Source organism: Protopterus annectens, chromosome 16.part0, assembly GCF_019279795.1.
Source record: "Protopterus annectens isolate FY-2018-M chromosome 16.part0, PAN1.0, whole genome shotgun sequence".
Classification (NCBI taxonomy): domain Eukaryota; kingdom Metazoa; phylum Chordata; order Ceratodontiformes; family Protopteridae; genus Protopterus; species Protopterus annectens.
In genome coordinates this window covers 216,341,037-216,364,248 of record NC_056750.1, presented here as the reverse complement: position 1 = coordinate 216,364,248, position 23,212 = coordinate 216,341,037, and the positions used below count along the sequence as shown (strand labels likewise).

General features: G+C 40.3%; 1 gene segment (V, D, J or C); it reads left to right on the top strand.

Annotated features, from left to right (window-relative positions):
* Positions 1-22,965, top strand: part of LOC122790371 — a 44,256-nt gene extending 21,291 nt beyond the window's left edge. The window contains 1 exon segment of the V gene segment in view: positions 22,470-22,965. Coding sequence covers positions 22,470-22,810 — 341 coding nt within the window.
* The last annotated feature ends 247 nt before the right edge of the window (positions 22,966-23,212 follow it).

Below are 23,212 nucleotides of genomic sequence, written 5' to 3'. Positions count from 1 at the left end.
TGATTAGGAAAAAACATTGGGGCAAACCCCCTTTACCACTGGCACCCCACTAATTTAATAAACCAACTGTGAGATCACACAACAGTGGGGAAAAAGGCAATCCCTGGGATTCAAAAGAATATGTGTAGGCTTCCCGCAAAGCCTACATGGAGTTTACATGTTTGCGTGGTGAACAATGGTGCTTAATGAATATTCATGCTGTGGCTTTTGCCTTCAGACATAAGCAAACCAGGTTTTATGGTGGCCAGGAAACTGTGTAAAGCAACACAGATAGTGAATTTAGTTGCAACATAGCAAACTGGGTTAGTGGGATTGCATGGAATCCCACAAGGACCACCAGGGTTTTTCATATATTGATGTATTATGTTGCAGGCACAGGACAGGACAGTGTATGTGTACACTTCAGCTTACTGGGCTAGTGGGATTATATGAATGCCACAAGGACCACCAGAGTTTTTCATATATTAATGTTTTATGTTGTGGGGACAGGACAGTGTATGAGTACACTCCAGTATACTGGGCTAGTGGGATTGCCCAGAATGCCACAAGGACCACTAGGGCTTTTTATATATTAATATATTATGTTGTGAGGACAGGACAGTGTATATAGTGCTGAGCATTGTGGAATCCCATTCCAGGCCATCTGTGCAAGTTGTGCCAATTATCTGTAAGGGTATATGGCCTGCCATTTATAAGAAACTGTCTTGGGAATTGTGTTTATTGAATAGGGACACACATATGAAGCTTAGGGATAAACACTTGGAAGGAGGACAGGTGAAACATTGTAATGTACTGCACATGACAAAATGTAAAAGGAGGACAGTTACAGCAGGAACACTAGTCACATCTCCACACAGCACAGTACAGACTGCACAGTGACATGTATATGATGTGATTGTCACAAAAAGTGACGTAAAAGTGTGACATAAGCATCCAGACATAAACAATGGAGAGGACATGTATCAGACATAAACAATGGAGAGGACATGTATCAGACATAAACAATGGAGAGGACATGTATCATGGACGTTAAATACAATTGGGGTTGGGTGCATATTGTGAAGCTGTGCAAACTTATTTGCCAGAGTATGCCTGTGTTGTCAGCAGAGGCTTCCAATAAGTAGGACACAGATACAGGCTTAGGGCCAACAGTAAAACCATCATGCACAATCATGGACAATATCAGAATAATACCAACAGTAATACCCATGTCTCTGACACAACATATGTGTTTCTGAGTAAGCAGAGATGGTTCTACACCAACACACTTTTACAACTATTAGGACATGTCAGCAATCTATGAATGTAATCAAGCACACTCTCCTGACATTAACATATGCAGGAGGTGTGAGGAGACACACTTGACATTATGATCACTACAGGCTTTTTGACATGGCAAAGATATATATGGCACAATCCGCACTGTCACAAATGTAAACCATGCTGCCAATGTCATTAAACAGCTATGTATGCTATGAGTGCATCGCCGTAACAGATATCACAGATGCAGACAGTAATGTTTATGTAACAAAACTAATACCTAGGTATGCACAAATAGATGTGTAACAGCTCACAGTGGTAAAGGTGGTACACTTCAGTTACACATCTTTGGAAGATGTGTATGGAGGGACATGAAGGTTGCACTCGGGTATTGGTGTGGTGAAGGCTGTCATTTATGAAGGTATTATGGCCCATCTTGTGGATGTCTTGCACATGCTCAATAGTTGTTACATACAAAGGAGTATGTACCACCATTAACACATGGTGGTGGACATTCCACATACCATATATCCCTGGACACAGGCCACATAACAACTGGTCTGCTGAGAGGGTGTGGCATTAACATGATCCTTGGTTTCTGCATTTGTTTGCATAATGAAACAAATCCCACAATTTTTTTTTTTTTTTATCTCATGTTGTTGTCATGGCTGTGGTAGAAATCTTTGATGTGTGTTGATACTGTTTGTATTATACCAGTATCACAGTTGGAGTAAATGATTGTCCACAATCTATAGTCCTCCAGACAGCTGTTGGGACATAGGATTTGTATGTAATTCTTGGGATTTACTTCAGTAGATCGAACATATTACAAGTTCAAACCAAATATGGCCGAGACCATATGTTCGAACTTGTAATAGTTCGAACACTGAAGTAAAAAAAGAAAAATCACAAAATTAAACTGCTGTAGCAGGAGGGATACACCCCCCTGCACCCCCACACCCCTCTTACTTAAATGTACCAACTCTGAGATCGCATTACATTGCGGAAAATGGAAATCTTCCTGTTTTGCACTGTACGTGGATCTCCATTCAGTCCGTTTGGACTTTTAAATGTTTGATGTTTTGGTCTCGGCCATATCGTTTTCAAACATTTAAAAGATCAATCTACTGAACGGGACCCCATTCTTGACATCTGTGATTTTATTCATAGACAGGAAGGGGCCTAGCAGACAGCCCTAATGTGCACTCGATCAGTGGACATAAAAGACAGGTCACTTCACACATTTGTACATATTTAAATGCCACATATGTGATCCACTGTTCTACCCACTTGGTGATATAGGTGCTGATAGCCACATCTGTCATTGTGGAGTGAATACTTCAGTGTGGACTCCTGTTGACTGCTTAAGCTTTTTCAAGTTCCACAGGATGATGCTGTTTAAGGACATCTGACAGATGTAACAGACATAGATATAGCATCACAAACTCACACATGTCTGTTGCACATGGGATATTACTAGTGTCCATTTAGAGACGGTCCATGATGACATATTGGTCTAAGGCACAGATCAGGAGAGTCAGGATGTGTCTATACATGCATGCATCAGGTGTGTCCCCAGCCCACTCAGATGGATGCATGTCGATGCACACCTTTCTATGGGAACATAGTCCATCTGGAGGGTATGTTGAAATGTGTATCACACCATGTCAGGTAGGTGTATGTTCTGAGTCATGCTCTAGGCGATCTGTGTTGTCACAGCCCATTGTTTCTGTGTGATAGGTCTGCATGAAGGTAACACAGTGCATACTGTCTATCTTGCTCTGTCCTTGGGTTTGGACACAATCCCCCTACTCAGGTATCATTAACAAATTCTGCCAGCTGGAGATTAACACTTACATCACTAGATGGTTAACCACTGTCCTCACTGACAGACCACATACTGTGAAAGTTGGTGAATCAACCTCTATCTTTGCAGCTGTCACCATTGGTATACCTCAAGGATGTGTGCTGGGCCCTATACTGTTCAGAATCTATTTCTCAACAATCTAGGCTACAAAATATGATCTGTGGCTTACCAAGTTTGCTGATTGATTCATATTGGTTGCAATCACTAAGTCAACTAATGATGTGACTGTAGTACAAGAGGGGCTAATACACACAAATGATTGGTGCCAATGCCACATGGTCTACTACTAAACATATAATGTGTCAGGATTTGTGCCTTATGCAAAGTGGAATTTTCTGTTAAATGCACCATTGACGACACCACCCCTCATGCTAAAACCAGTGGTGCAAGAATTGGGAATGCAGATAGATAGCAATCTGAACTTTGACCAAGTGTCCACAGTGGTATAGAAAGGTTAAATTGTACACCTCAGAAGTCAGACCATTGCATCCAGATCTGAGGATCATATAACAGCAATGTACTCAAACCTCCTCTGAAAACTTACAGTGTAATGCTTCCTTTTGCATGTACCTCACCATACATCTGCAGCAGCTGGACAGACCATGGGGATTTCACACCAAGAAACTACAGGTCCTACAAACAATGCCATGACATATGTGGATATACTGAAAACCCTGTTCCTGAAATCTGTACTAGAAAGGATAAGATGACTTGTGCATGGACTATATAACATCTCTAACCCTGCCCTGATGTGTATATTGCACATCTGCAAATTAGCAGAGTCTGTTGAGAGGAATATGATAAAAGCAATGTCCTACATGCTATTGTAAAATGCTCCCTCTACTATCAAGCAAGTGCATAAACACACACAGTTGACTAAAGTGAGACCAGAACCCCTACCTATCTATATACACAGATTACAGAACATAGTACTTTACACAAGCACCACAATTCAAGTCTGACTTGGAGCGTCTCAGACGACGCTTTATAGCTGATGACATCTGGATTGTCTGTTGAGGAGAATATAACAGTATCCCACATGCTGGTGTAAAATGCTCTCTGTAATGTTAAGCAACAGTTCACACATGATTGACTGCAGTAAGAATAGAGCCCCTACTTATCTAACTACACAGACTACAGAACATATTACTTTAGAAAGTGCCACATCACAAGTCTGATTTTTATATGGCTACAGGTCAACTTATAGTGGATGACATTAGCAGTGCGTGTTGGAGAGGAGAAGTTGGGAAGCCTACATGACATGGATCTGTAGGCATGTGTAAGTATCAAGATACTAACATTTCTTGGGATTGGAACAATAACTGCAGGATGGACACGCACACACACACACACACACACACACACACACACACACACACACACACACACACACACACACACACACACACACACTGCAGTTGACTGCAGTGAAAACAGAACTCCTACCTATCTAAGGTACACAGACTACAGAACACAGTATGGTACACAAGCACCACAGCTGACTTTTATAAGACTGCAGTTGAACTTATATTAGATGACATCAGCAGGCCATGTCGGAGACAAAATGTTGGGAGACCTGCATAGGCTCATAGCTTCATATGTACACAGGAGACTACTAGCCTAGTGGCCATATGGTCTTTAGAAGCCTAGCTGTGTCAAAACACAAGTACCCTTACTGAGCAGAGTTGGATGGCCATTGTTAGCAGAGGGATTTTTGTGAGCCACACCAACTGGCCCAGTACCATAAAGGACATAAGTGCCAGCCCAGAGGGGACTTTACAATCCCCCAACCAGTAGTCATGGTTGCACTTGAACAAGGTCATTGAGGAGCACTGATTCACACACAGTGGGAGCCTATTACAGAGGAGTGTGAGTCATTGGGGGGATATATCTGTCTCCCCAGCATGTTCTGTTTATGCCACAGGCTAGTCTGAGATCCCTGGGCCAAGTTATTCTTGTCCCGTTTGATTTGAAGATGTGCTGCATTTCCAGGAGGGCAGGGTCTTACACTGCTCTGTATGGAAGGCACAGGTCACCTCTCAGAAGCCTGCATGATACTGAGTACACTGACAGGTATTTCAGTCTTTCCATGTATGTCATGTTTGGAGGTCCTGGAGTCTCCCAGGCACAACCCTGTGTTTTCTCCAACTGCTGCAGGTCTCTGGTGAGGCACAGGCAGAAGAGAGCATTGTACTCATTAATGGTCTGATAATGGTAGAGTACAGTAGAGGTATGACCACCCTGGTCTTGGATGCGATGCCAATATATATGATGTGAGCAATGAACACAATGATGAAAGTGCAAATTGTTATCAACATATGTTCCCAAGTCTCACAACACTTTACTTGAGCTTAGAGTGGTGCTATGTATATCATAATTAGCAGGAGTACTTCATTGCCAAAGGAGACAATGAGCCATTGTATGCTTTAAGTTTCAGTCCGTGAGTCTGGCACCAATCATTTGTGTGTGTCAACTCCATCTGTAATATGTTACTATCAGTGGAGGACTCTATATTAGTGTGTCCAGTTACCAGTCATCTGCAAACTTGGTAAACCACAGGCCATCTGCCATTGGATGGAACATGGGCGAAATTCTTGGCTAGGCTTATAATGGTGTCTGGGCCAATAGCCTAGTATCATCCTGCAAACCTATGGGATACTGTCGAAGGCCTTGGATAAGTCAACATAGGCGGTATGTCCTGTTATCCCTCATCCAGGTCTGTGGGGTCAGTATCCAGGAAGTTGGCATGGTTCAATAAGCAAAATATACCCTTGACAAAAACAAAATGGGTAGGGTCAAGTGTATTGAAGGTCACCTATGTCCCTGTGGATATGGTCCGTGCTGATTCCTTCCTTAGCCTTGCAGATAAGTGTTTTTAGGCATATGGGTCAATAGTTGTAGTTCTGCAGACTGATGTGCATTGCAGAGCACACAACATTTTGATATTACATTTTGTACCGTCATTGATATATGTGCGGAAAAAGTTCTGAGACGCTAGGTTTGCAGTGCTTTGGGGAGTGAAAACAGATGTATGTATTGTAAATATGTGACATATTGTTAGATAGGGCCCTCATTTTGTAATGTTCACACATAATTTCATGTCATACACAGAAAATGGACAGTAAACACCAGTAATGCAGCATAATATAAACATCTTCATAGTGTGGCAGTTTTGCATGCCAGTTAGCAAAGTGCATACACATGTGAGATGCACGTTTGCTTGTAGGTAAGAAGTGCACAAATGCAAGCCGCATTGCTAAAGTCTGGCAGTTAGTATTGAGCGTATGAAATACACTTCTGCTTAATAGACTGTGTAGCAGCATGTGTTAATGCATTGATATAATCCTTTTTTTGCCCAGATGGTGCTGGGTATAAATAAAGGCTTATCTAATACTTTAAAATACTGATAATGCAATGACATGAATTGTTTATATGAGATGTGTTGTTGCATTTTACCACTGCTCACCATTGGTGCACATATGTGCTTGATGCACATATTCTCACAAACATGGAGCCCAAAAAAGTGAAGGGATCCATTGTTTTTCTGCTACTTAGGTGTGTTGTGTGTGATTTTGTTTTTTGACCAGATTAAAGGTGTTAAAATTGGGTAGATGGGGAAGTGGTGAGATAGGGAGCAGCCCAGGGGAAGAACAAAGTCTGATAGTATTGAGTCTGAGTCTATGGAATACACCCCCTACTTAACTGACTCTGTAGCAGCATGTGTTAATGCAGTGATACATCTCTTTTTGGGCCAGATGGTACTGGCTTCGAATACAGCTGTTTGCAATACTTTTAAGTACTTCATATTACCGTTGCTGCATGATGGATTAAAGAAAAAAAATGGAAAAAGCAGGACAGTGGTGAAATGGATAGCAAGCAGCCATGAAAACAAAGGGAAAGGAGGGCAGGAATATGCAGGAGGGAGGTAGGAAAGAACCACAGCTATCCATTTTTTTAACAGTGTAAAGTGAAAATATCTGCCAAATATTATTTGAATTTGGACTGCCACCTCCAGAGAGAGGGGGGTGACCACAACACAGTCATGTTGTATAGCCAACTGTACCAAATCAAGTGTGTCAAGAAGACACATATGTGAAATCGAGCACTATGTATGGGACAATATATATATATATATATATATATATATATATATATATATATATATATATATTTATTTTTTTGGGACAGGTGGCCTTTTTCTCTGGATGAAGTTGATTAGGTAAGGAAGTGACTGCAGACAAACAAGACAAGAGACAGAGATGCTGATGGACACAAAAGGTTCAGGGACACAATGATGGGTTGAGGGTGGGGACACCATGATCCCATGGTTGTCGAGCTGGGTGTGAGTGAGAATTGAGTTCTCAGTCACTGGACTGTCATCACTTTCACCTCACTCCTCTGCTGGTTGGAATGTCTGATGTCTGAGTGTCCTTGTTCTGGTATTATGTAAAATGAGGAAGAGCAGCCTGTCCAGCTGGTGCAGGCATGCACCTACAGTGTGGTGCACAACCATACGCACTAACCCTGGGAATTCAGCATGGGTGATAAAAATCACCACCTCTGCCACTGCTTCTGGAGGGTACCACTGGACCAGACTCTGGTGCAAGACTACCTGAGAGGGCAAGTAGTGCAGGGGCAGCAGAGGCAGTGCTGTCAGGTTGGCTTCCAGACATGCTGGGCAACGGTGTTGGAGCTGGTGGAGGGGGGGGGGGCAGGCAGATCCTGAGTGGATCATTTAGTGATGAGGTACACATGGATGATATGGACAGATTTTGATGACACATAAAAAAATAAAAATAAAATAAAAAAAGAGAAGGTAAGGGTTGGGGTGAGAGAAAAAAAAAGAGAGAAGATTATTACGCCATCATATGTGACATACAATGCATTGAAACAATTAACTCAATCTAGACTATAAACTCCTAACAGAGGCACACTATACTGCAGATTGCAACAAGTACTCCTTCACATGTGCATATATTGCACCTATGCATGTTCCAGTTGTACAGATTACAGTTACAGCAGGGCATGTGTGCCACTGATATAGAGCTTTTACTTTTAACCTTTAAATTACACATAATTGAAGAATCAACAATATTATGTAGTTTGGAAGTGTGCTCTTTGAACCCACAACTTCTGACTAAAGTCTAATATTGTACTCCTGATGTGTGCTACAGACAAATGCATGCATACTTGCTTTTACAGTTGAGTTATGAATGCTCAGTTTGATATAACTCTACAAAATAAGCTATCTTTAAATTTTAATCATAGAATAACACTACTAATCTAATGCATACATACCACATGCTTCCCTTATCTTCATCAATCTAGCCCCATGGGTTCATACATTGGCCTCATGATCCCTGGCAGGTGTGGAAAAAACAGAACAGAATACCATTATGAATACCAATATTGCCTATATTCAGCTTTTAAATCTTACAGGTACTCTCTGTAGTTGATACTTGAACAGTTGTGGAATGTTCGCAGTCATAAATTCCCTGATACAGCAGTCATAGGAATCCCTCTTCCTCCTCCAGAGTTCATTGTAGTGATGCCTACATTGTTCGCCAGTGCACTGCATACTGGTGACACTGGTTACAGCCTGGGTAAACTATCCCAAGCATCTGACATACTGGGAGCCAAAATAGTCTCCCTGCAAAAGCCTGGCACTGTGGTTCTTAACTAGGAGTCCAGTAAAATCTTGGATTCCCGGACACACCATCTCTGTGCTCTAATCTGACACCTTCCCCACAAACATCTGCCATGGATCTAGAGCAGTAGAGAATGATGCTTTCCTGCCAGTTCCAGTCATCACATTTACCAGGAGTCTGGACACGGTTTGAAAATGCTGCACTATGTTTAAAATTGCACAAACATGGTGCTCAGCAGTATATCCCTTAGAGAACCATGTTTGTGTGATGGTAAGTGGAATGAAAAAGTAGCAAGCAAAGCAAATTCAAGGTTACTGGATATAGAGGCAGCTGTGTATGTGTGTTGGACAAATGTTAAGGCCATGGAAGTCCAGATAACAGAAATATACTTACATGAATATAGTACACAATATACACAAAGTTGTACATTTGACAATAAATGTGATAATACATAATTAAATGACTATATAACTGACACTGCACTAGTTCCTTAGCCCTCATACATATAATTAATATCAGCTACAGCATGTCAAGTGTTATAAATGAGAGTGACTATAATGGGAAGTGGAACAGCAGTAAAAGTGTATATGCTATATTCAAAGCCAGGACCATGTGCATGGCAGCCCTACACTTACACCTGTTGCCACAAAATGGTTGAGAAAACACTTGTCTGTGTTGCAATTCATTGTTATAAACTGCAATGTCACAAAAGTAAAACAAAGGTTGCACATCCTGTACTAGAACCCAGGACTATATGTACTCCAACCCTACGCTTACACATGCTGCCACAGGACCAGTTATATGACCTTCGCTGTTTTACTAATCATTCTTAAGGTCTCCTTGTTAACTGCTGTGCAGTGTCTCTTAGCAATGCCCAATAGTATTAAGTGAATGCACCTGGTTTCTATTTTTGGGTGTCAGGGTCCTCTCTGGCCAGTTGTCCAGTTTGCACACTGCCACGTTTCACGCAAACAAGATAAGCATAGCCAAACCAGCCATTCATTTTCTGTTTTCCCGTATTTGACCAAGTGCCACATCTTGCAAACAGTGCCCCCTCCCCAAAAAAAAAAACAGAAAAAAGTGAAAAATAGCTGAAATGAGGAAAAGCAACCTATGAAATACACACTAGAAAATGTTAATAGACATGAGATATTACTACAAATGTTGGGATTTGAACTCTCACTTCAATGTACCTTAGAACAGGGGATGGGTGCCTTATCCTTCTTTGCCACACATACAGCTTTGTAGCAAGGAAATTAACTCAAAACGTGCACAACCTACTGCAACAGCATCTATAATTATATCAAATCATACAAGTATTATTTTTACTTATAGCAGTTTTGTATGCAGTGCACCTAATGATCACACAAACTTTCATGATTATTGCTTGCAAATATACAGCCCTGTCTTACACTTCTATGTTTGTTAGCCATTCTTCATTTATCTGAGAAATAATATGAGACATGCAGAAACTATTCTATATCATTGGCCTTAAAATGTGTGAGGATATTAAGTGGAAATAATATCACATGCATTTGGCAAAAAAATAAAGGGCAGGTTGGATGTGAAGGAACACAACCCATGACTTTGTGCTGCTTACTAACATTTCCAACCTATATCTAACACTTTGTAAATCTAATCTGATACACTCAGTGGAAGTAAGGCAGCCTGCAGTGCTGTTTCTCCCAGCCAGTAATCATTCACAGTTGTGATCCATTAACAACAAACACTGAGGGAGTGCCTGCAATATGTTTACATCTCATGCACAAATAAAAGATTTTGAGATTCAGCAAACCTAATTTGCATCTTCACTGTGCTGACAGCCATTAATCTACACCATACAAGGCAACCATGTAGCTAGGAAACTGAAGGTGAGGCAACTTGTTTATGTGAACTACACAGAAAAGGGGCTCTTCCTATGGGCTAACTGCACTGAGGATAGCTTGTTGAATAGTTCCACCATGTTGCTTGCATTTTGTCAGTTACATACTGCATATGCTGAAATGTAAGTCAGAAAAGTCTCTCTCTCTTTATATATATATATATATATATAGAGAGAGAGAGAGAGAGAGACAGAGAGAGAAACACTCCAGACACATATCTTTGTAAGATGGGAGGACACCAGAGAACCCAGAGGAAACCCACACAAACACAGGAAGGGCATGCAGACTCCACACAGAAGGCACCCCAGCCAAGAATCAAATCAGAGAACCTGTATCTGTCAGGCAACAATGCTACCACTGCACCACTACACTACTGAGTGTGTAAAGAAACAAACAGAAACCACAGATTTTATAAGGAACAGAACAGAAAAATATGAGGCAAAAATCTGAAAATTATTTTACAAATGGTGGTGGGTAGGGAATTCAGGCTCTTGCCACCTGGGCCTAAGGTACAGGGTTCAAGCCTGCGGTATTCTCTGCACACACACACACACACACACACACACACACACACACACACACACACCAGCATCCCTGCAAGACTACACCGTACACACACGCCAGTATCCCCACAAGACTACACTGTACACAAACACCAGTATGCCCGCAAGACTACACCGTACACACACACACCAGTATCCTTGCAAGACTACACCATACACACACACCAGGTTCCCTGCAAGACTACACCGTACACCCACACCAGTATCCCCGCAAGACTACACCATACACACACACCAGTATCCCTGTGAGACTACACCATACACACACACCAATATCCCCGTGAGACTACAACATACACACACACCAGTATCCCCTCGAGACTACACCGTATCCTCAGTCCCTACTGTCCAGCTGGCTGGTTTCCCTGTGAGAGTAGGCTCCAGCCTGCAGATGATGCAGTCAGGAGTTCTTCCATTCTATGCAGTTGTCACTGCATAGACTTCTGGGCATCTGCAGGGAAGAGATGCCTTTTCCCCATCTGGACTGTTGACACAGCAGTCTGTAGTTCACCGAGTTCCAGGAACTCCAGACACACATGCACGGAGTTCCAGGACTCACGATTGATTGTTTTTCTTCTTTCCACAGCTGGGGGGAGGCTGCAGTCCTATAGCACGAGCTGTCCCCGCTAATAAGCTTTGCATGCCTTGCATATAAGGCAATCTCTGACCATGCTTTATTGGAAATACTGCATATCTGCAAGTCAAATGGACCACGGGTTGCTCAGTCTAAAGACCTTAACCTGATATGTGGCATTAATAGGACCTGCTGGAGGGTCAGATTTGTCTCTCAGAGGTTACCACACCTTTGGAACAGACTCCCAATTCATGTCAAACACAGCACCTCATTGACCCTCTGCAATTGCAATGTGGACAATTGTATGGGTAACCATAAATTCACTGTGGGGGTTCCACCTGTGTCCTTCTTGGACAGGGGCAATCGGTGCTCATCATGGAAATAAGGGTAGAACTTGGCTAGGCTTGTAAGGGCCATAGGGCCATTAGCCTAGTAACTTCTTATGATCCTACAATCCTATAAGCAAATCAGTCTTTTTAGAGTGGTAATCTGTCTGCAATCAGCGAAAAAATAACCAGTAAAGTTCACACACACTAATCCGCTGTATTGGGTGGTAGGGTCCCGAAGACTTCACAAATTTCTATTTTACGCGTTCCTCTTCGTTTTCATTTTCATTAAAGAATTTTTTATAACTCAAACTTCCTTCACCTGTATCCTACTTTAACCTCAATGCGGAGGCTGTACTGACAGTAATGTCACTGTCAGTACAGCCTCCGCGTTTAGGTTAAAGTAGGATACTGGTGAAGGACGTTTGAGTTATAAAAAAATTCATCAATGAAAATGAAAACAAAGAGGAACGCGTAAAATAGAAATTTGTGAAGTCTTCTTGGGACCCTACCACCCAATACAGCAGATTATTGTGTGTGAACTTTATTAGAGTGGTAATCTCCCAGAAGTGACTGGATAGTGACTCACTCAGTGTCATCAAGTGTGCAATAAGAGACATGAATCAAATCTAAGACAAAAATATACATTTTGTTAGCAGATCTTAACTTTGCCTTTCTGTGCTTTAGTTCAAGAAATCCTTCCTTTATAGTATTAATACTGTCATCTGACTACCACTATCAAAATGATGCATAACGAAACAAGCAGACCAAACAACCTTCTTTGAAAGAATACACTTGAAGTTATTCTGCATATACAAATACATTTCAGTCAAATGCGCACTTCAAGAAATGGAAGGAAGCCTTGAGTTTAAGTGAGTTTTTCAGTAAAATGCATGAAATAAATAAATTTATACAATGAATCTAAGCAATGATATTATACTTACTTTAGGGCCAATTATATATCTTATAATTTCAAATCTGATATACTGCAACACTCTCATTAATCACTAGATGACAGTATTTAACAGCTTATGTATGTAATTAGGTTTTTTATTACATTAATAAATCTGTGATAATAGATATGCAACTGCAACTTGTGTTTCTGACTTTGCAATTTTTGGGACGGTCTGAAACAGTAGTCATGCACACTGGTTTTGAAAAGAATTCAATAACTAGTTTGAAATGTTTCTTCATACATGCCTGTCTCCACACTTCTCAAAATCTGATTGATGTGAAATGTGATTAACTTTGTACAAACTGGTTTATTTATTATTCATACTATTTCCTACTCAGATATTTGATACTAACTATTTACATGTTTGTCTGTAATGTACAATTTACACAGATATGTTAAATCTACCCATCTGTTCACTGGACCATCTCTTAAATTGCTGTATGTCGTATACTGTGCACTATGTATTATGTGGTATTCTGAACCATATGATACATGACCTGTGGAATTTCCTGACTGGTCCTCCACTGAAAATAGGCAGTTCCTAATCATAATTTATAGGTCAGGAAATATAAAATGCAAAAATTAAAATTGTGTGGCTAGGAATTGTTTTCTAAACTGCTGTGCATAACACAGCAGGATTATGATTGTGTTCATAGGTTCATAGGTTCATAGGTTCATACTAGGCTATCTGCCCGAGGGCATTTACAAGCCTAGCCCATCGTTTTGTGGCTTAGGCCACCCCTTTAGTATGGGGAACTATACCCATTATTTTTCTGTGCCTCTGTCGAGCAGTGACACTGAGGTAATCCCTGGGTATATCCGATCTCCCATCCATTGGTCAAGATTTCTCTTGAACAAGGCCAGCGAGGTGCTCTGCCTCACATGTTTGTTCCACAGCATAGGGAGTCTTTGGGTGATGAATCTATCCTTGGCTCTGATGGATCTAGATTTTGAGGTGAAGCATATTCATCAAATCTGGGTTTGACATGGCCTTGTATGTTAGGCAAAGGTCACCTCTGAGCGACTGAATAGAGCTGGAGTTCTTTCAGTCGGGCAGCATAGGACAGATTTTGAGACCCTTTAACTTTTGGTGAGGAACTTTGTGGCCTCTCCAGCTGCTGCAAGTGTCGGGTCAGATACATTCCGAATGGGGCATTGTACTCAATCATTGGTCTGATGAGTGATGAGTAAAGAGACTATGACCTCCTTGATCTAGATGAGAATCCCTTCATGATAAGGTGGGCAGTGTAGAAGGTCTTCCTAACTACTTTAGCTACATGGGTGTCGAATGACAGACTACTATCAACCTGGGTCCCCAGGTCCCTGATAACTTCTTCTGTGCTCAGTGGATTGCCACCTATTTGGTAGCTAGTAACCTTGTTTTTCCCGAAGGGTATGACTATGCATTTTTGGCATTTAACTTTAGGCCGTGGCTCTGGCACCAGTTATCCGAGGATATCTGTGTCAGATGTGGTTTGCAGTCATCTGCAAACTTTGTCAGCCATAACCCTCCGAACAAGAGTGGGCCCAGGACTGAACCCTGTGGGACACCACTTGTGACAGGCTTTGAGTATGACATGGCGCCAGTAACTCTGACCCTGTGGGTTCTGTCACTCAGCCAGTTTGCAACCCATCTTGTGATGTATGGGTTTACATTTAAGCTGATGAGTTTTTCAATGATACCCGAGTGGGGTATTGTATCAAGGCCTTAGCCAGATCGAGGTAGGCTGTATGGACTGCCTTTCCCTCATCAATGGCTTTGGTGACTGTTTCAAAAAGTCAACCAAGTTTAAAAGGCATGATCTGCCTTTGACAAAGCCAAACTGGGTTGGATCCAAAGTCTGCAAATTCCTATGTCTTTATTTATGAGGTCCATTATGATCCTCTCCATGGCTTTGCAGATAAGGCTTGTCAAGCTAATGGGCGGTAATTTCCAGGGTCGGTGGAGGCACCGCCTTTGTGAAGTGGTACCACAGTTGCAGTATCCAGAGGTAAGACTTTGATTAAACAGCTGTCCTAGCTGTGGGTTTAATTCCTCATTGAGTTCATGGAGCACACAGCCGGACACCATCAGGTCCCATGGATGCTGTGTTTTTGCTTTGGAGAGAGCAGTTCTCACTTGGGCTGGAGATGTTTGGGGGCTGCAATCGTTTGGTATAGATATCTCTCCTTTTGGGGAGGGGAGAAGTTTGCACTGAACCTGTCAGCCAGTATGTTGGCAATGTCTGTAGGATCAGTAATCTTCACATCATTTTGAACTAGCTCTGAGCATATCTGGGAGTTTCCTCCCAGGTTTCTAACATAGCTAAAGAAGGCCTTATGATTGTCTTTTGAGTCTTTAGCTATTTTTCTCTCGAAATTTGCTTTGGATGATTTTATGAGAGCTCTTAGTTTTTACTTATAGTGATCAAGGGTGTCTTACCTTTTAAGGATTTTGCTCTATCTTGTAGTAGCTTCCTCCTTTTGTTGTAGAGTTTGTTTATGGCTGGGGTCCACCAGACTGGATGCTTGCCTTTGGTACAAAGAGTCTTTGTTTTGCTTGGGATTGCCTTATCCATGCAGTCCTGCAGGTGCTGGTAGAAGGCATTTGTAAGTGATTCAGCGGCTTGAGTACTGTTTTCCGGGGCCTTAAAGGAGACCACACTAGTCTTTAGAAGTGTGAAGTCGGCTTTTGAGAAGTTCTTTACTGTGGTCTTTTTATTTCAGGTGGGGGTGGGATGAGGACCTCCAGCGAGATTAGTTTGTGGTCTGATCTCACCAGTGAGGGGTACACCTCCGGTGTTGAACATTGTGCTCCCATGTTCGTGATGATGAGATCAAGTATGTTATCTCCTCTTGTGGGGATGGTGACTAGTTGTTCCATGGCATTTGAGTTTATGAATTCCAGGAACTTTTGGGCTAGGGTGTTTGGGCTTGAGTAGTGTTCCCAGTCTATATTAGGGTATCTCTGATATACCTCTGAACTGTACAGATTTTCACAGAATGCCCAGACTTTTGCCTCAGATTTTTGGTCTATTTCTCATAAAATTGTGGTTTTGTGACAAATTAGTGGGAAATCATTTAAGATTTAAGTTAGAAAATAATGACATACATTTGAGTTTCAGACTTCATACACCAGAAAAATTCATGCTAATGCAAAACCTGTTATTCTGTCAACTTTCTAAGTTTGTAAGAGTAGCATTTAAAATTGCCCCTATTTTTGAGTCTTTGTTCCACTTTTATTTTTGGAGTTGTCCAGATTTCTTGTTATAAGAAGTTGAGAGGTATGGTCCCTGATCATAACCAATGTATTTACTTGAGACATGGATGTCAAGAAATTCACCTTGATAACAGAGTAAAGTAAAGATTGAGAAATACATTTTGACACCCATGCCCAGAACATAGAAGTAGCTAGTTATTATTGAGAGACACAATCATAATTCATTTTAGTAAATGGAACTTCAACCGCTCCAACTTATTGCTAGTTATAAAAACAAGAAAAGGAAAAATTGCAAAAGCACAAAATGTTTTACAGATTTGAACCTAGAAGTTAATGTTCCTCTTTAAAAGCAACTGAATACATCAGCCTGTTTTTTTCTGTGCAATAGAGAAAAGTGTTTTATAGCATTAAAAGCTGTTTTAACTTCTCATTGCTGTTCTTGGTGGTCATTTGGTATTCTCTAGTGTGAGAAGAGAATATATAAGCTCTGAAAGCTGTGCACTAGAAAACCTAATTTATAAATCTTTGATGTCAGAGAGGTGCGTAACAAAGCTGTCTTTTTCCTGATTCTGTAGTACAGCCAGAGCACTCAATGTGCTAGGAACTTTTTTCATGTTTTGAAGCTTCTGTAACAATGTCTCATACTACAGCACACATGGCATACACCAAAGAATAGTGTTAGAAGCACTTCAACAGCTTTAAAAGCCATAATGCATTTTGCTCTGCTACACAAAGTATCAAAAAGTATGGCAGAATGAAGTATCTAAGAGCCTGTGCACTACAAACAATTATGATCAGGTTTCTCACATTATAATTTCCAATAATAATTTTTTTTTACATGGATGTCAAAGTTGAGCTCTCAAACTTCACTTCACTTTGCTCTCTGGGTGAACTTCTTGACATACATCTATATATATATATATCTCAAAACACATCTGGAGACCTGAGTCAGTCTTTATTTTCATAACAGTGATCCATGAAGAGCAGTGCTATGTGGATATGCAAATCCTGGACTTTCAGCATGCATACCTACATGCAAAGGAGTTGCTGTATACATGCCCTCTAATGCAAAAGCGTAACATGCTTAACACTTAACTGGTAGGAAAACAGCTGCTATGCAGTTAAGGGGTTTTACACGTATGTATACGAGTATAATTCATAGACATGAATTAATAATGAGCTCATTTGCATACTACATGTGTAAATAGCCCTGAACTTACTCTTGTAAGCAGCAGTTTTCCAAGAGAATACAGAGATGCGACGGGAAGATTGGTTGTTGCTTGGGTATACCTAGACATCTAACTGAAGGGGTCTCTTGGGTGAATGTTTAATTTTGGTGCTTGTGTATACTACGAAATGTTATTGAAGGGGTTGCTTGTGGAAATGTTTCATTTTGGTGCTTGTGCATGCCTGGACATTTTACTGAAGGGGTCGCTAAGGTGAATGTTTTATTTTGTTTTTTGTGCATACCTGGACATTTTCCTAAAGAGGTCACTTTGGGGAAATAATTAATGTGTCATGGACATGCTTGTGCGTTCATGGTCAGACTGATGAAGTGATAGCTGGGCAAAATCATTTATTGTGTCATTTTACTTCTTGTGCATGCTAAATACAAACTAATGACAAGGTTACCAGACTGAAATAATTCATTTGAGTGTCAGGGAAGTGCTTGTGCATACTTGGACAAACAAGTTCATGGAATGCAACTCCAATATCAAAGGTGAAGCATCGCTTTTAACAACAGATATACGTACGTCAGGGATGTCTGACTATGAATTGCAAAATTTCCTCATTAGTATATGCTTTACAATATTGAATCTCATTATTTTAAGGCTTGTTCCATTGGCATAAATGGCCACTATGAATCTCGCCTATGCTATGCTCATTTCGCATTTGCCCAAGCAACTCTGAATACTGGCCCTGATCATAATCCTCTATTATTAGATTAGTACAGGTGATCTCAATAGTGTAAATAATTGGAAACTACTCATTTCAGTTTGTTTTCTGTACATTTTCTAATGTTACCTAGGAAGGGTAATTAGTTTTAGAGAGCAATATGTTTTCAATGTCCCAAAATTACAAATTACAAATTATAAATTAACAAAAATAACTTTCAGTTTTAATAGAATGCCCCTTGCACTTAGCCATTTTATTTTCTAGTTCTTTAATAAATGAATATTACCTGATGTTTATATGAAACCAGTGAACGCAGAAAACTCTTTTTGTCTTTTGTATCATATGTTTGCACGTGAAACTAATTAAAGCAGAAAACTGTTTATGCACTGTATGCCATACGGTGTGTGTGTGTGTGTGTGTGTGTGTGTGTGTGTGTGTGTGTGTTTGTACGTGTACATGTACATATACATACACACATATGTATTACATCATAAATGTTTGATGTGTTTAATGGCCACCATATTAATGGCTGACACACAAATGATCAACCAAAACATGGCAAAAGTTCAATTCACCAACAACACATATACTCAAAAAAGGATTTGAATTTCCTTTTCTAATCTACAAACCCTAACCCTACCATTCATTCAGATTAATTTTGTCTGAGCAGTGGTAGTATTACAGAAAGTTTTTTTTCTAAGAAAAGGTGCATGGTCAGAACAAGGGTAGAGTTAGTGTTAGCATGCAATACTAGAGTAGAAAAGGGGACTTTGTCAACCCCAGATCACTGGTCTTTTTATTTAACATTCCTGTCATACATTAGCCGATTTCTTTCATATGAAATGCTCAGAAAGAAATATTTAAGATATATAACACTTAAATTCCAGTATCTTCAAAGCAATTTTATCAATAAATGGAAAAATGTCATTAATATTTGAATCCTGTCCTGAGAAGGAGAAATAGTACTTTGTATTCAAAATCACCCATAAGCCCTTTGCATGGTGCAGAAGCATGGCTGTATGTTTTGCACTATACCTAGGTTTTATGGAAAGAAGAGAGGTTTATGCAGAATAGAAATCTTTACTTCCATAGAATCTGTGTGACTAGGACAATAATCAAGATAAGGATAAATCAGAACTCTCTTCAGTTTTAAGTGCGCAAACACTAGAAAGAGATATTTTCTGAATAGTGCCACAGTGGAAAGGCCAGAAGGCAAGGCAGAGAGGGACAAAGTCCTTACTGCAATCCAGACAACCCATGTTCAACAAGGCACAGAGGGATAAAGTCCTTATGGCAATCCAGACAACCATGTTCAACAAAGGAAAGAAGGATAAAGTCCTTACGGCAATCCAGACAACCCATGTTCGACAAGGCAGATCGGGTTAAAGTCCTTACGGCAGTCCAGATAACCCATGTTCAACAAAGGAGAGAAGGATAAAGTCCTTACAGCAATCCAGACAACCCATGTTCGACAAGGCAGAGAGGGATAAAGTCCTTACAGCAATCCAGACAACCCATGTTCAACAAAGGAGAGAAGGATAAAGTCCTTACGGCAATCCAGACAACCCATGTTCGACAAGGCAGAGAGGGATAAAGTCCTTACAGCAATCCAGACAACCCATGTTTAACAAAGGAGAGAAGGATAAAGTCCTTACAGCAGTCCAGATAACCCATGTTCAACAAAGGAGAGAAGGATAAAGTCCTTACGGCAATCCAGATAACCCATGTTCAACAAAGGAGAGAAGGATAAAGTCCTTACGGCAGTCCAGATAACCCATGTTCAACAAAGGAGAGAAGGATAAAGTCCTTACGGCAATCCAGGTGACCCATGTTCGACTAGTGACACAGGATCTCAGGGGCGTGGCATGGGCAGAGGATAGGAACGAGCAGCAAATGTTGGCTCACCCATATTATGGGATGGAAGCAGCGCAGGCTCACGGCAGTAAGAATCATATGAGTCTAATAAACTCCATGCTGCATGAGTAGTGAACAGCTTAGTCAGATGTAGCATTTCAGGGAGCTTGGAGGGTTATCAACATGTGGGAGGGTTTAGGTCACACTCCTTAAAAAGCAATACAGCACTGCACCAGTGACCTGATCTCATCACTGGCCCAGATGGCACTAAAGCTGTGCATTTTTAGGGGGATTTGATAGCCATAAGTATTGGTGAAATTCTGAGGGGATCTGATTTACACTCATCCACATCAGAAAACTGTAGTCTACAGTGTGAAGCAAAAACTTTTGAGTTATTTAAATTAGAAAGTTTTTTTTCAAAATTCTTTATGCAATCAGCACTATTTACTTCAGGTGGCAAAAGAAGAGGTGAAGTAGGGTAATGGGTTAGCCTCTTTTTTGTAGATGAGCTAACCTCTAATGGCCATGGCTTATGGTTGCTTTCTCATGAGAGGATGTTCAGCTCTGCTGCCTATTTAAATGTTGGCAGCCATAACACCAGGAGCTAATATGCCGAAAAAAACCCACTGAATACTCAGAAGAGTGAATACTGAGCATCACAGCTCTCCTTTAAACTTGTTTGTTGCAGGGGGGCAAGCCTCACTACACCCCCCCATGTGGGGGACAAGACCTCCACACACAACCCATACGTATATATACAAATGCTCAGATCATCATACCTCAGAGAAAAGGGAATATTTTGAGAAATGGCCGTCTTAGACTTTGTATATGTAATTCTGTTTTAGCTAGTCTCATCATTACTACACTTGCTACAGCGGGCCCTGATATTTCAAATGGTTACCATTCAAACACAATGAACAAAACTGGTCAGGAATTCAGCCCACCAAAATAAATGATCCATATGCTCCTGTGAACCAACTTCCATTTGAAGCAGCAAGCCCCCCACACCCAAAGATATATGGTTTCATAGGTGAGTACTAGGCTAACTATCCTTATGGGTCATTTTGAGCCTAACTAATATCCCTTTCAAAGGCAAGCGTCAAACCCTATATCTTGTGACTGTGAGTTAAACTCCCAACCCCTAACTCCATGGTCATACCAATATGAAGAAAATAAAAATCTGTAAAAAGAAATAGATCATTGCAACACACACTTAGAAACAGGCTGTCATTGATTTCCTAGGAAAACAATAATTGGGGAGTTGAACATCAGGGAGAAAGAGCCTCATTCAGTTTACACTTAGTGAGGTAAAGAAAAGCCAAATCCAACTGCTGAGGATTCTGGTGAAGGACTGATGTCAGTGTACAGCAGATGATTCCTGTAAAGATTCATTATCCTGTTACACTGATCTCTATAATGTCCACTTTTATTCTGTTTTAGTGATCTCTGCATGAGTTTGTTGAAAACAGCTTTACCCAAAAATGCAATAAAATGGTCTATTCACTATTTGAGATCTGCAACGTATTTGTTTTTTATTTTTATTTATTTATATTTTACTCAAATGTTACAAACTTAGACATGATTAAATAATGATGACTGAGTGTGTGAGTATTATCCCCTCTCCATAATATGGGGTTTCAAGATTTCCTCTTTTGTAAAAAATAAAAGTTTCACTATTTAACTTTAGTGACCTAAAGTTCAAGTGACATTCAAACACTCATTTTACACTTCAAACATTTGCTGAACTTCGTTCTATGTTAGGCAAGTCTGTAAATTGTACAATATCCATCTACAGTTATAAAATGCAAAAAGAACAGCAGTAAACATAGTACTTTTGAACTGCATGTTCCAAAGAAGTTTATAACTGAGGGATGCTGGAGTTTATTAGCTGCTAACATGCTACATAAACAGAACAAGATAACACTGTAAACAGCATAACCTGCTATTCATTTAATTCTTACAGAATTAACATCTAAAACAGATTTTTACTTGTGTTGATAACTAGAAAATCTCTGAACAATCTGATCTTAACACGCAACATTAGCACTCTGCCAATACATGAAGAGTGGGTGGAGCAAATCTGAGAAGCAGAAAATAAGCATTTTATCAAGCCAGTGTGTTTTTCAGTCATGGCATCTTAGTTAGAGAGCTGAACATAAAACAATATGCTGTGTTCTCTATGTTTTTTCTACAAAGGGAGCCTTACAATGAGTCAGCATCACTTTCTGCTACAGCTGCTCTTGTTCCACATAGTTATACTATTAATTAGAAGTAAGTTTTAAAGTCTTTATAACTTTACTGACTAACCAAAGACTTCCTGGCATCAGGTTGCATTTGTAATGCATTGCTAAACAGCCCACATAATGATGTTTTCTGAAGGTTTCTCTATAACCAGGATTCAATAAGTAATGCAAATCTTTTTTTTTTTTCATTTGTATTTTCAGAAAGTAAATGTGATGAAGTTATTCAGAAGCAAGAAGAGCTTATCACATCTGGGCAAACATTAGAAATTCAATGCTCCCATAAAATAACAAGCTACGACAATATGTATTGGTACAAGATGTTACCCAGTAAACCTCCAGAGGTAATTATCTATGGGTACAATTCTGCTTCTGACAAAGATCAGTTTAGCATGACTATTGATCGTTCACGCAAAGCTACTTCTTTGATTATCCGAGATGTGAAGGTGACTGATGCTGCTGTGTATTACTGTGCAGTGAGCCCCACAGCAGAACACCTAGGCAGAACAGATGCACAGAAACAACGAAATACCGATGCCATCTGATAAGCAATTCTTTGTATGTGCTTTTAATCTTATCTCATAACAAAACACAAATGGCAGACAGAACAGATGTAAATAGGGCTTACTGTAATTTTAGTCAAAATAATGATGACATTCAGTACTTCTGAGAATATTAAAAGACGTTACAAAATATTAAACAGATTACGCATTCTGTTGCTGCACCACTGCCTGTTCATTCTTTGTGTCCCTGTGACACCATATGAAACTTATATTTTTGTGACAGTCTACAGAAGATTTTTTTTACAAGCCCAAACTAGAAGATCAACAGTGATGCAAAGCAGTGCTTGGGACATTAGTGTAACTGTAAAATATGACTGACTAGAAAGGTTGATGCAATTACTACTACTATACATTCTGAGGTATGCAACATGTTTAGATTAATGT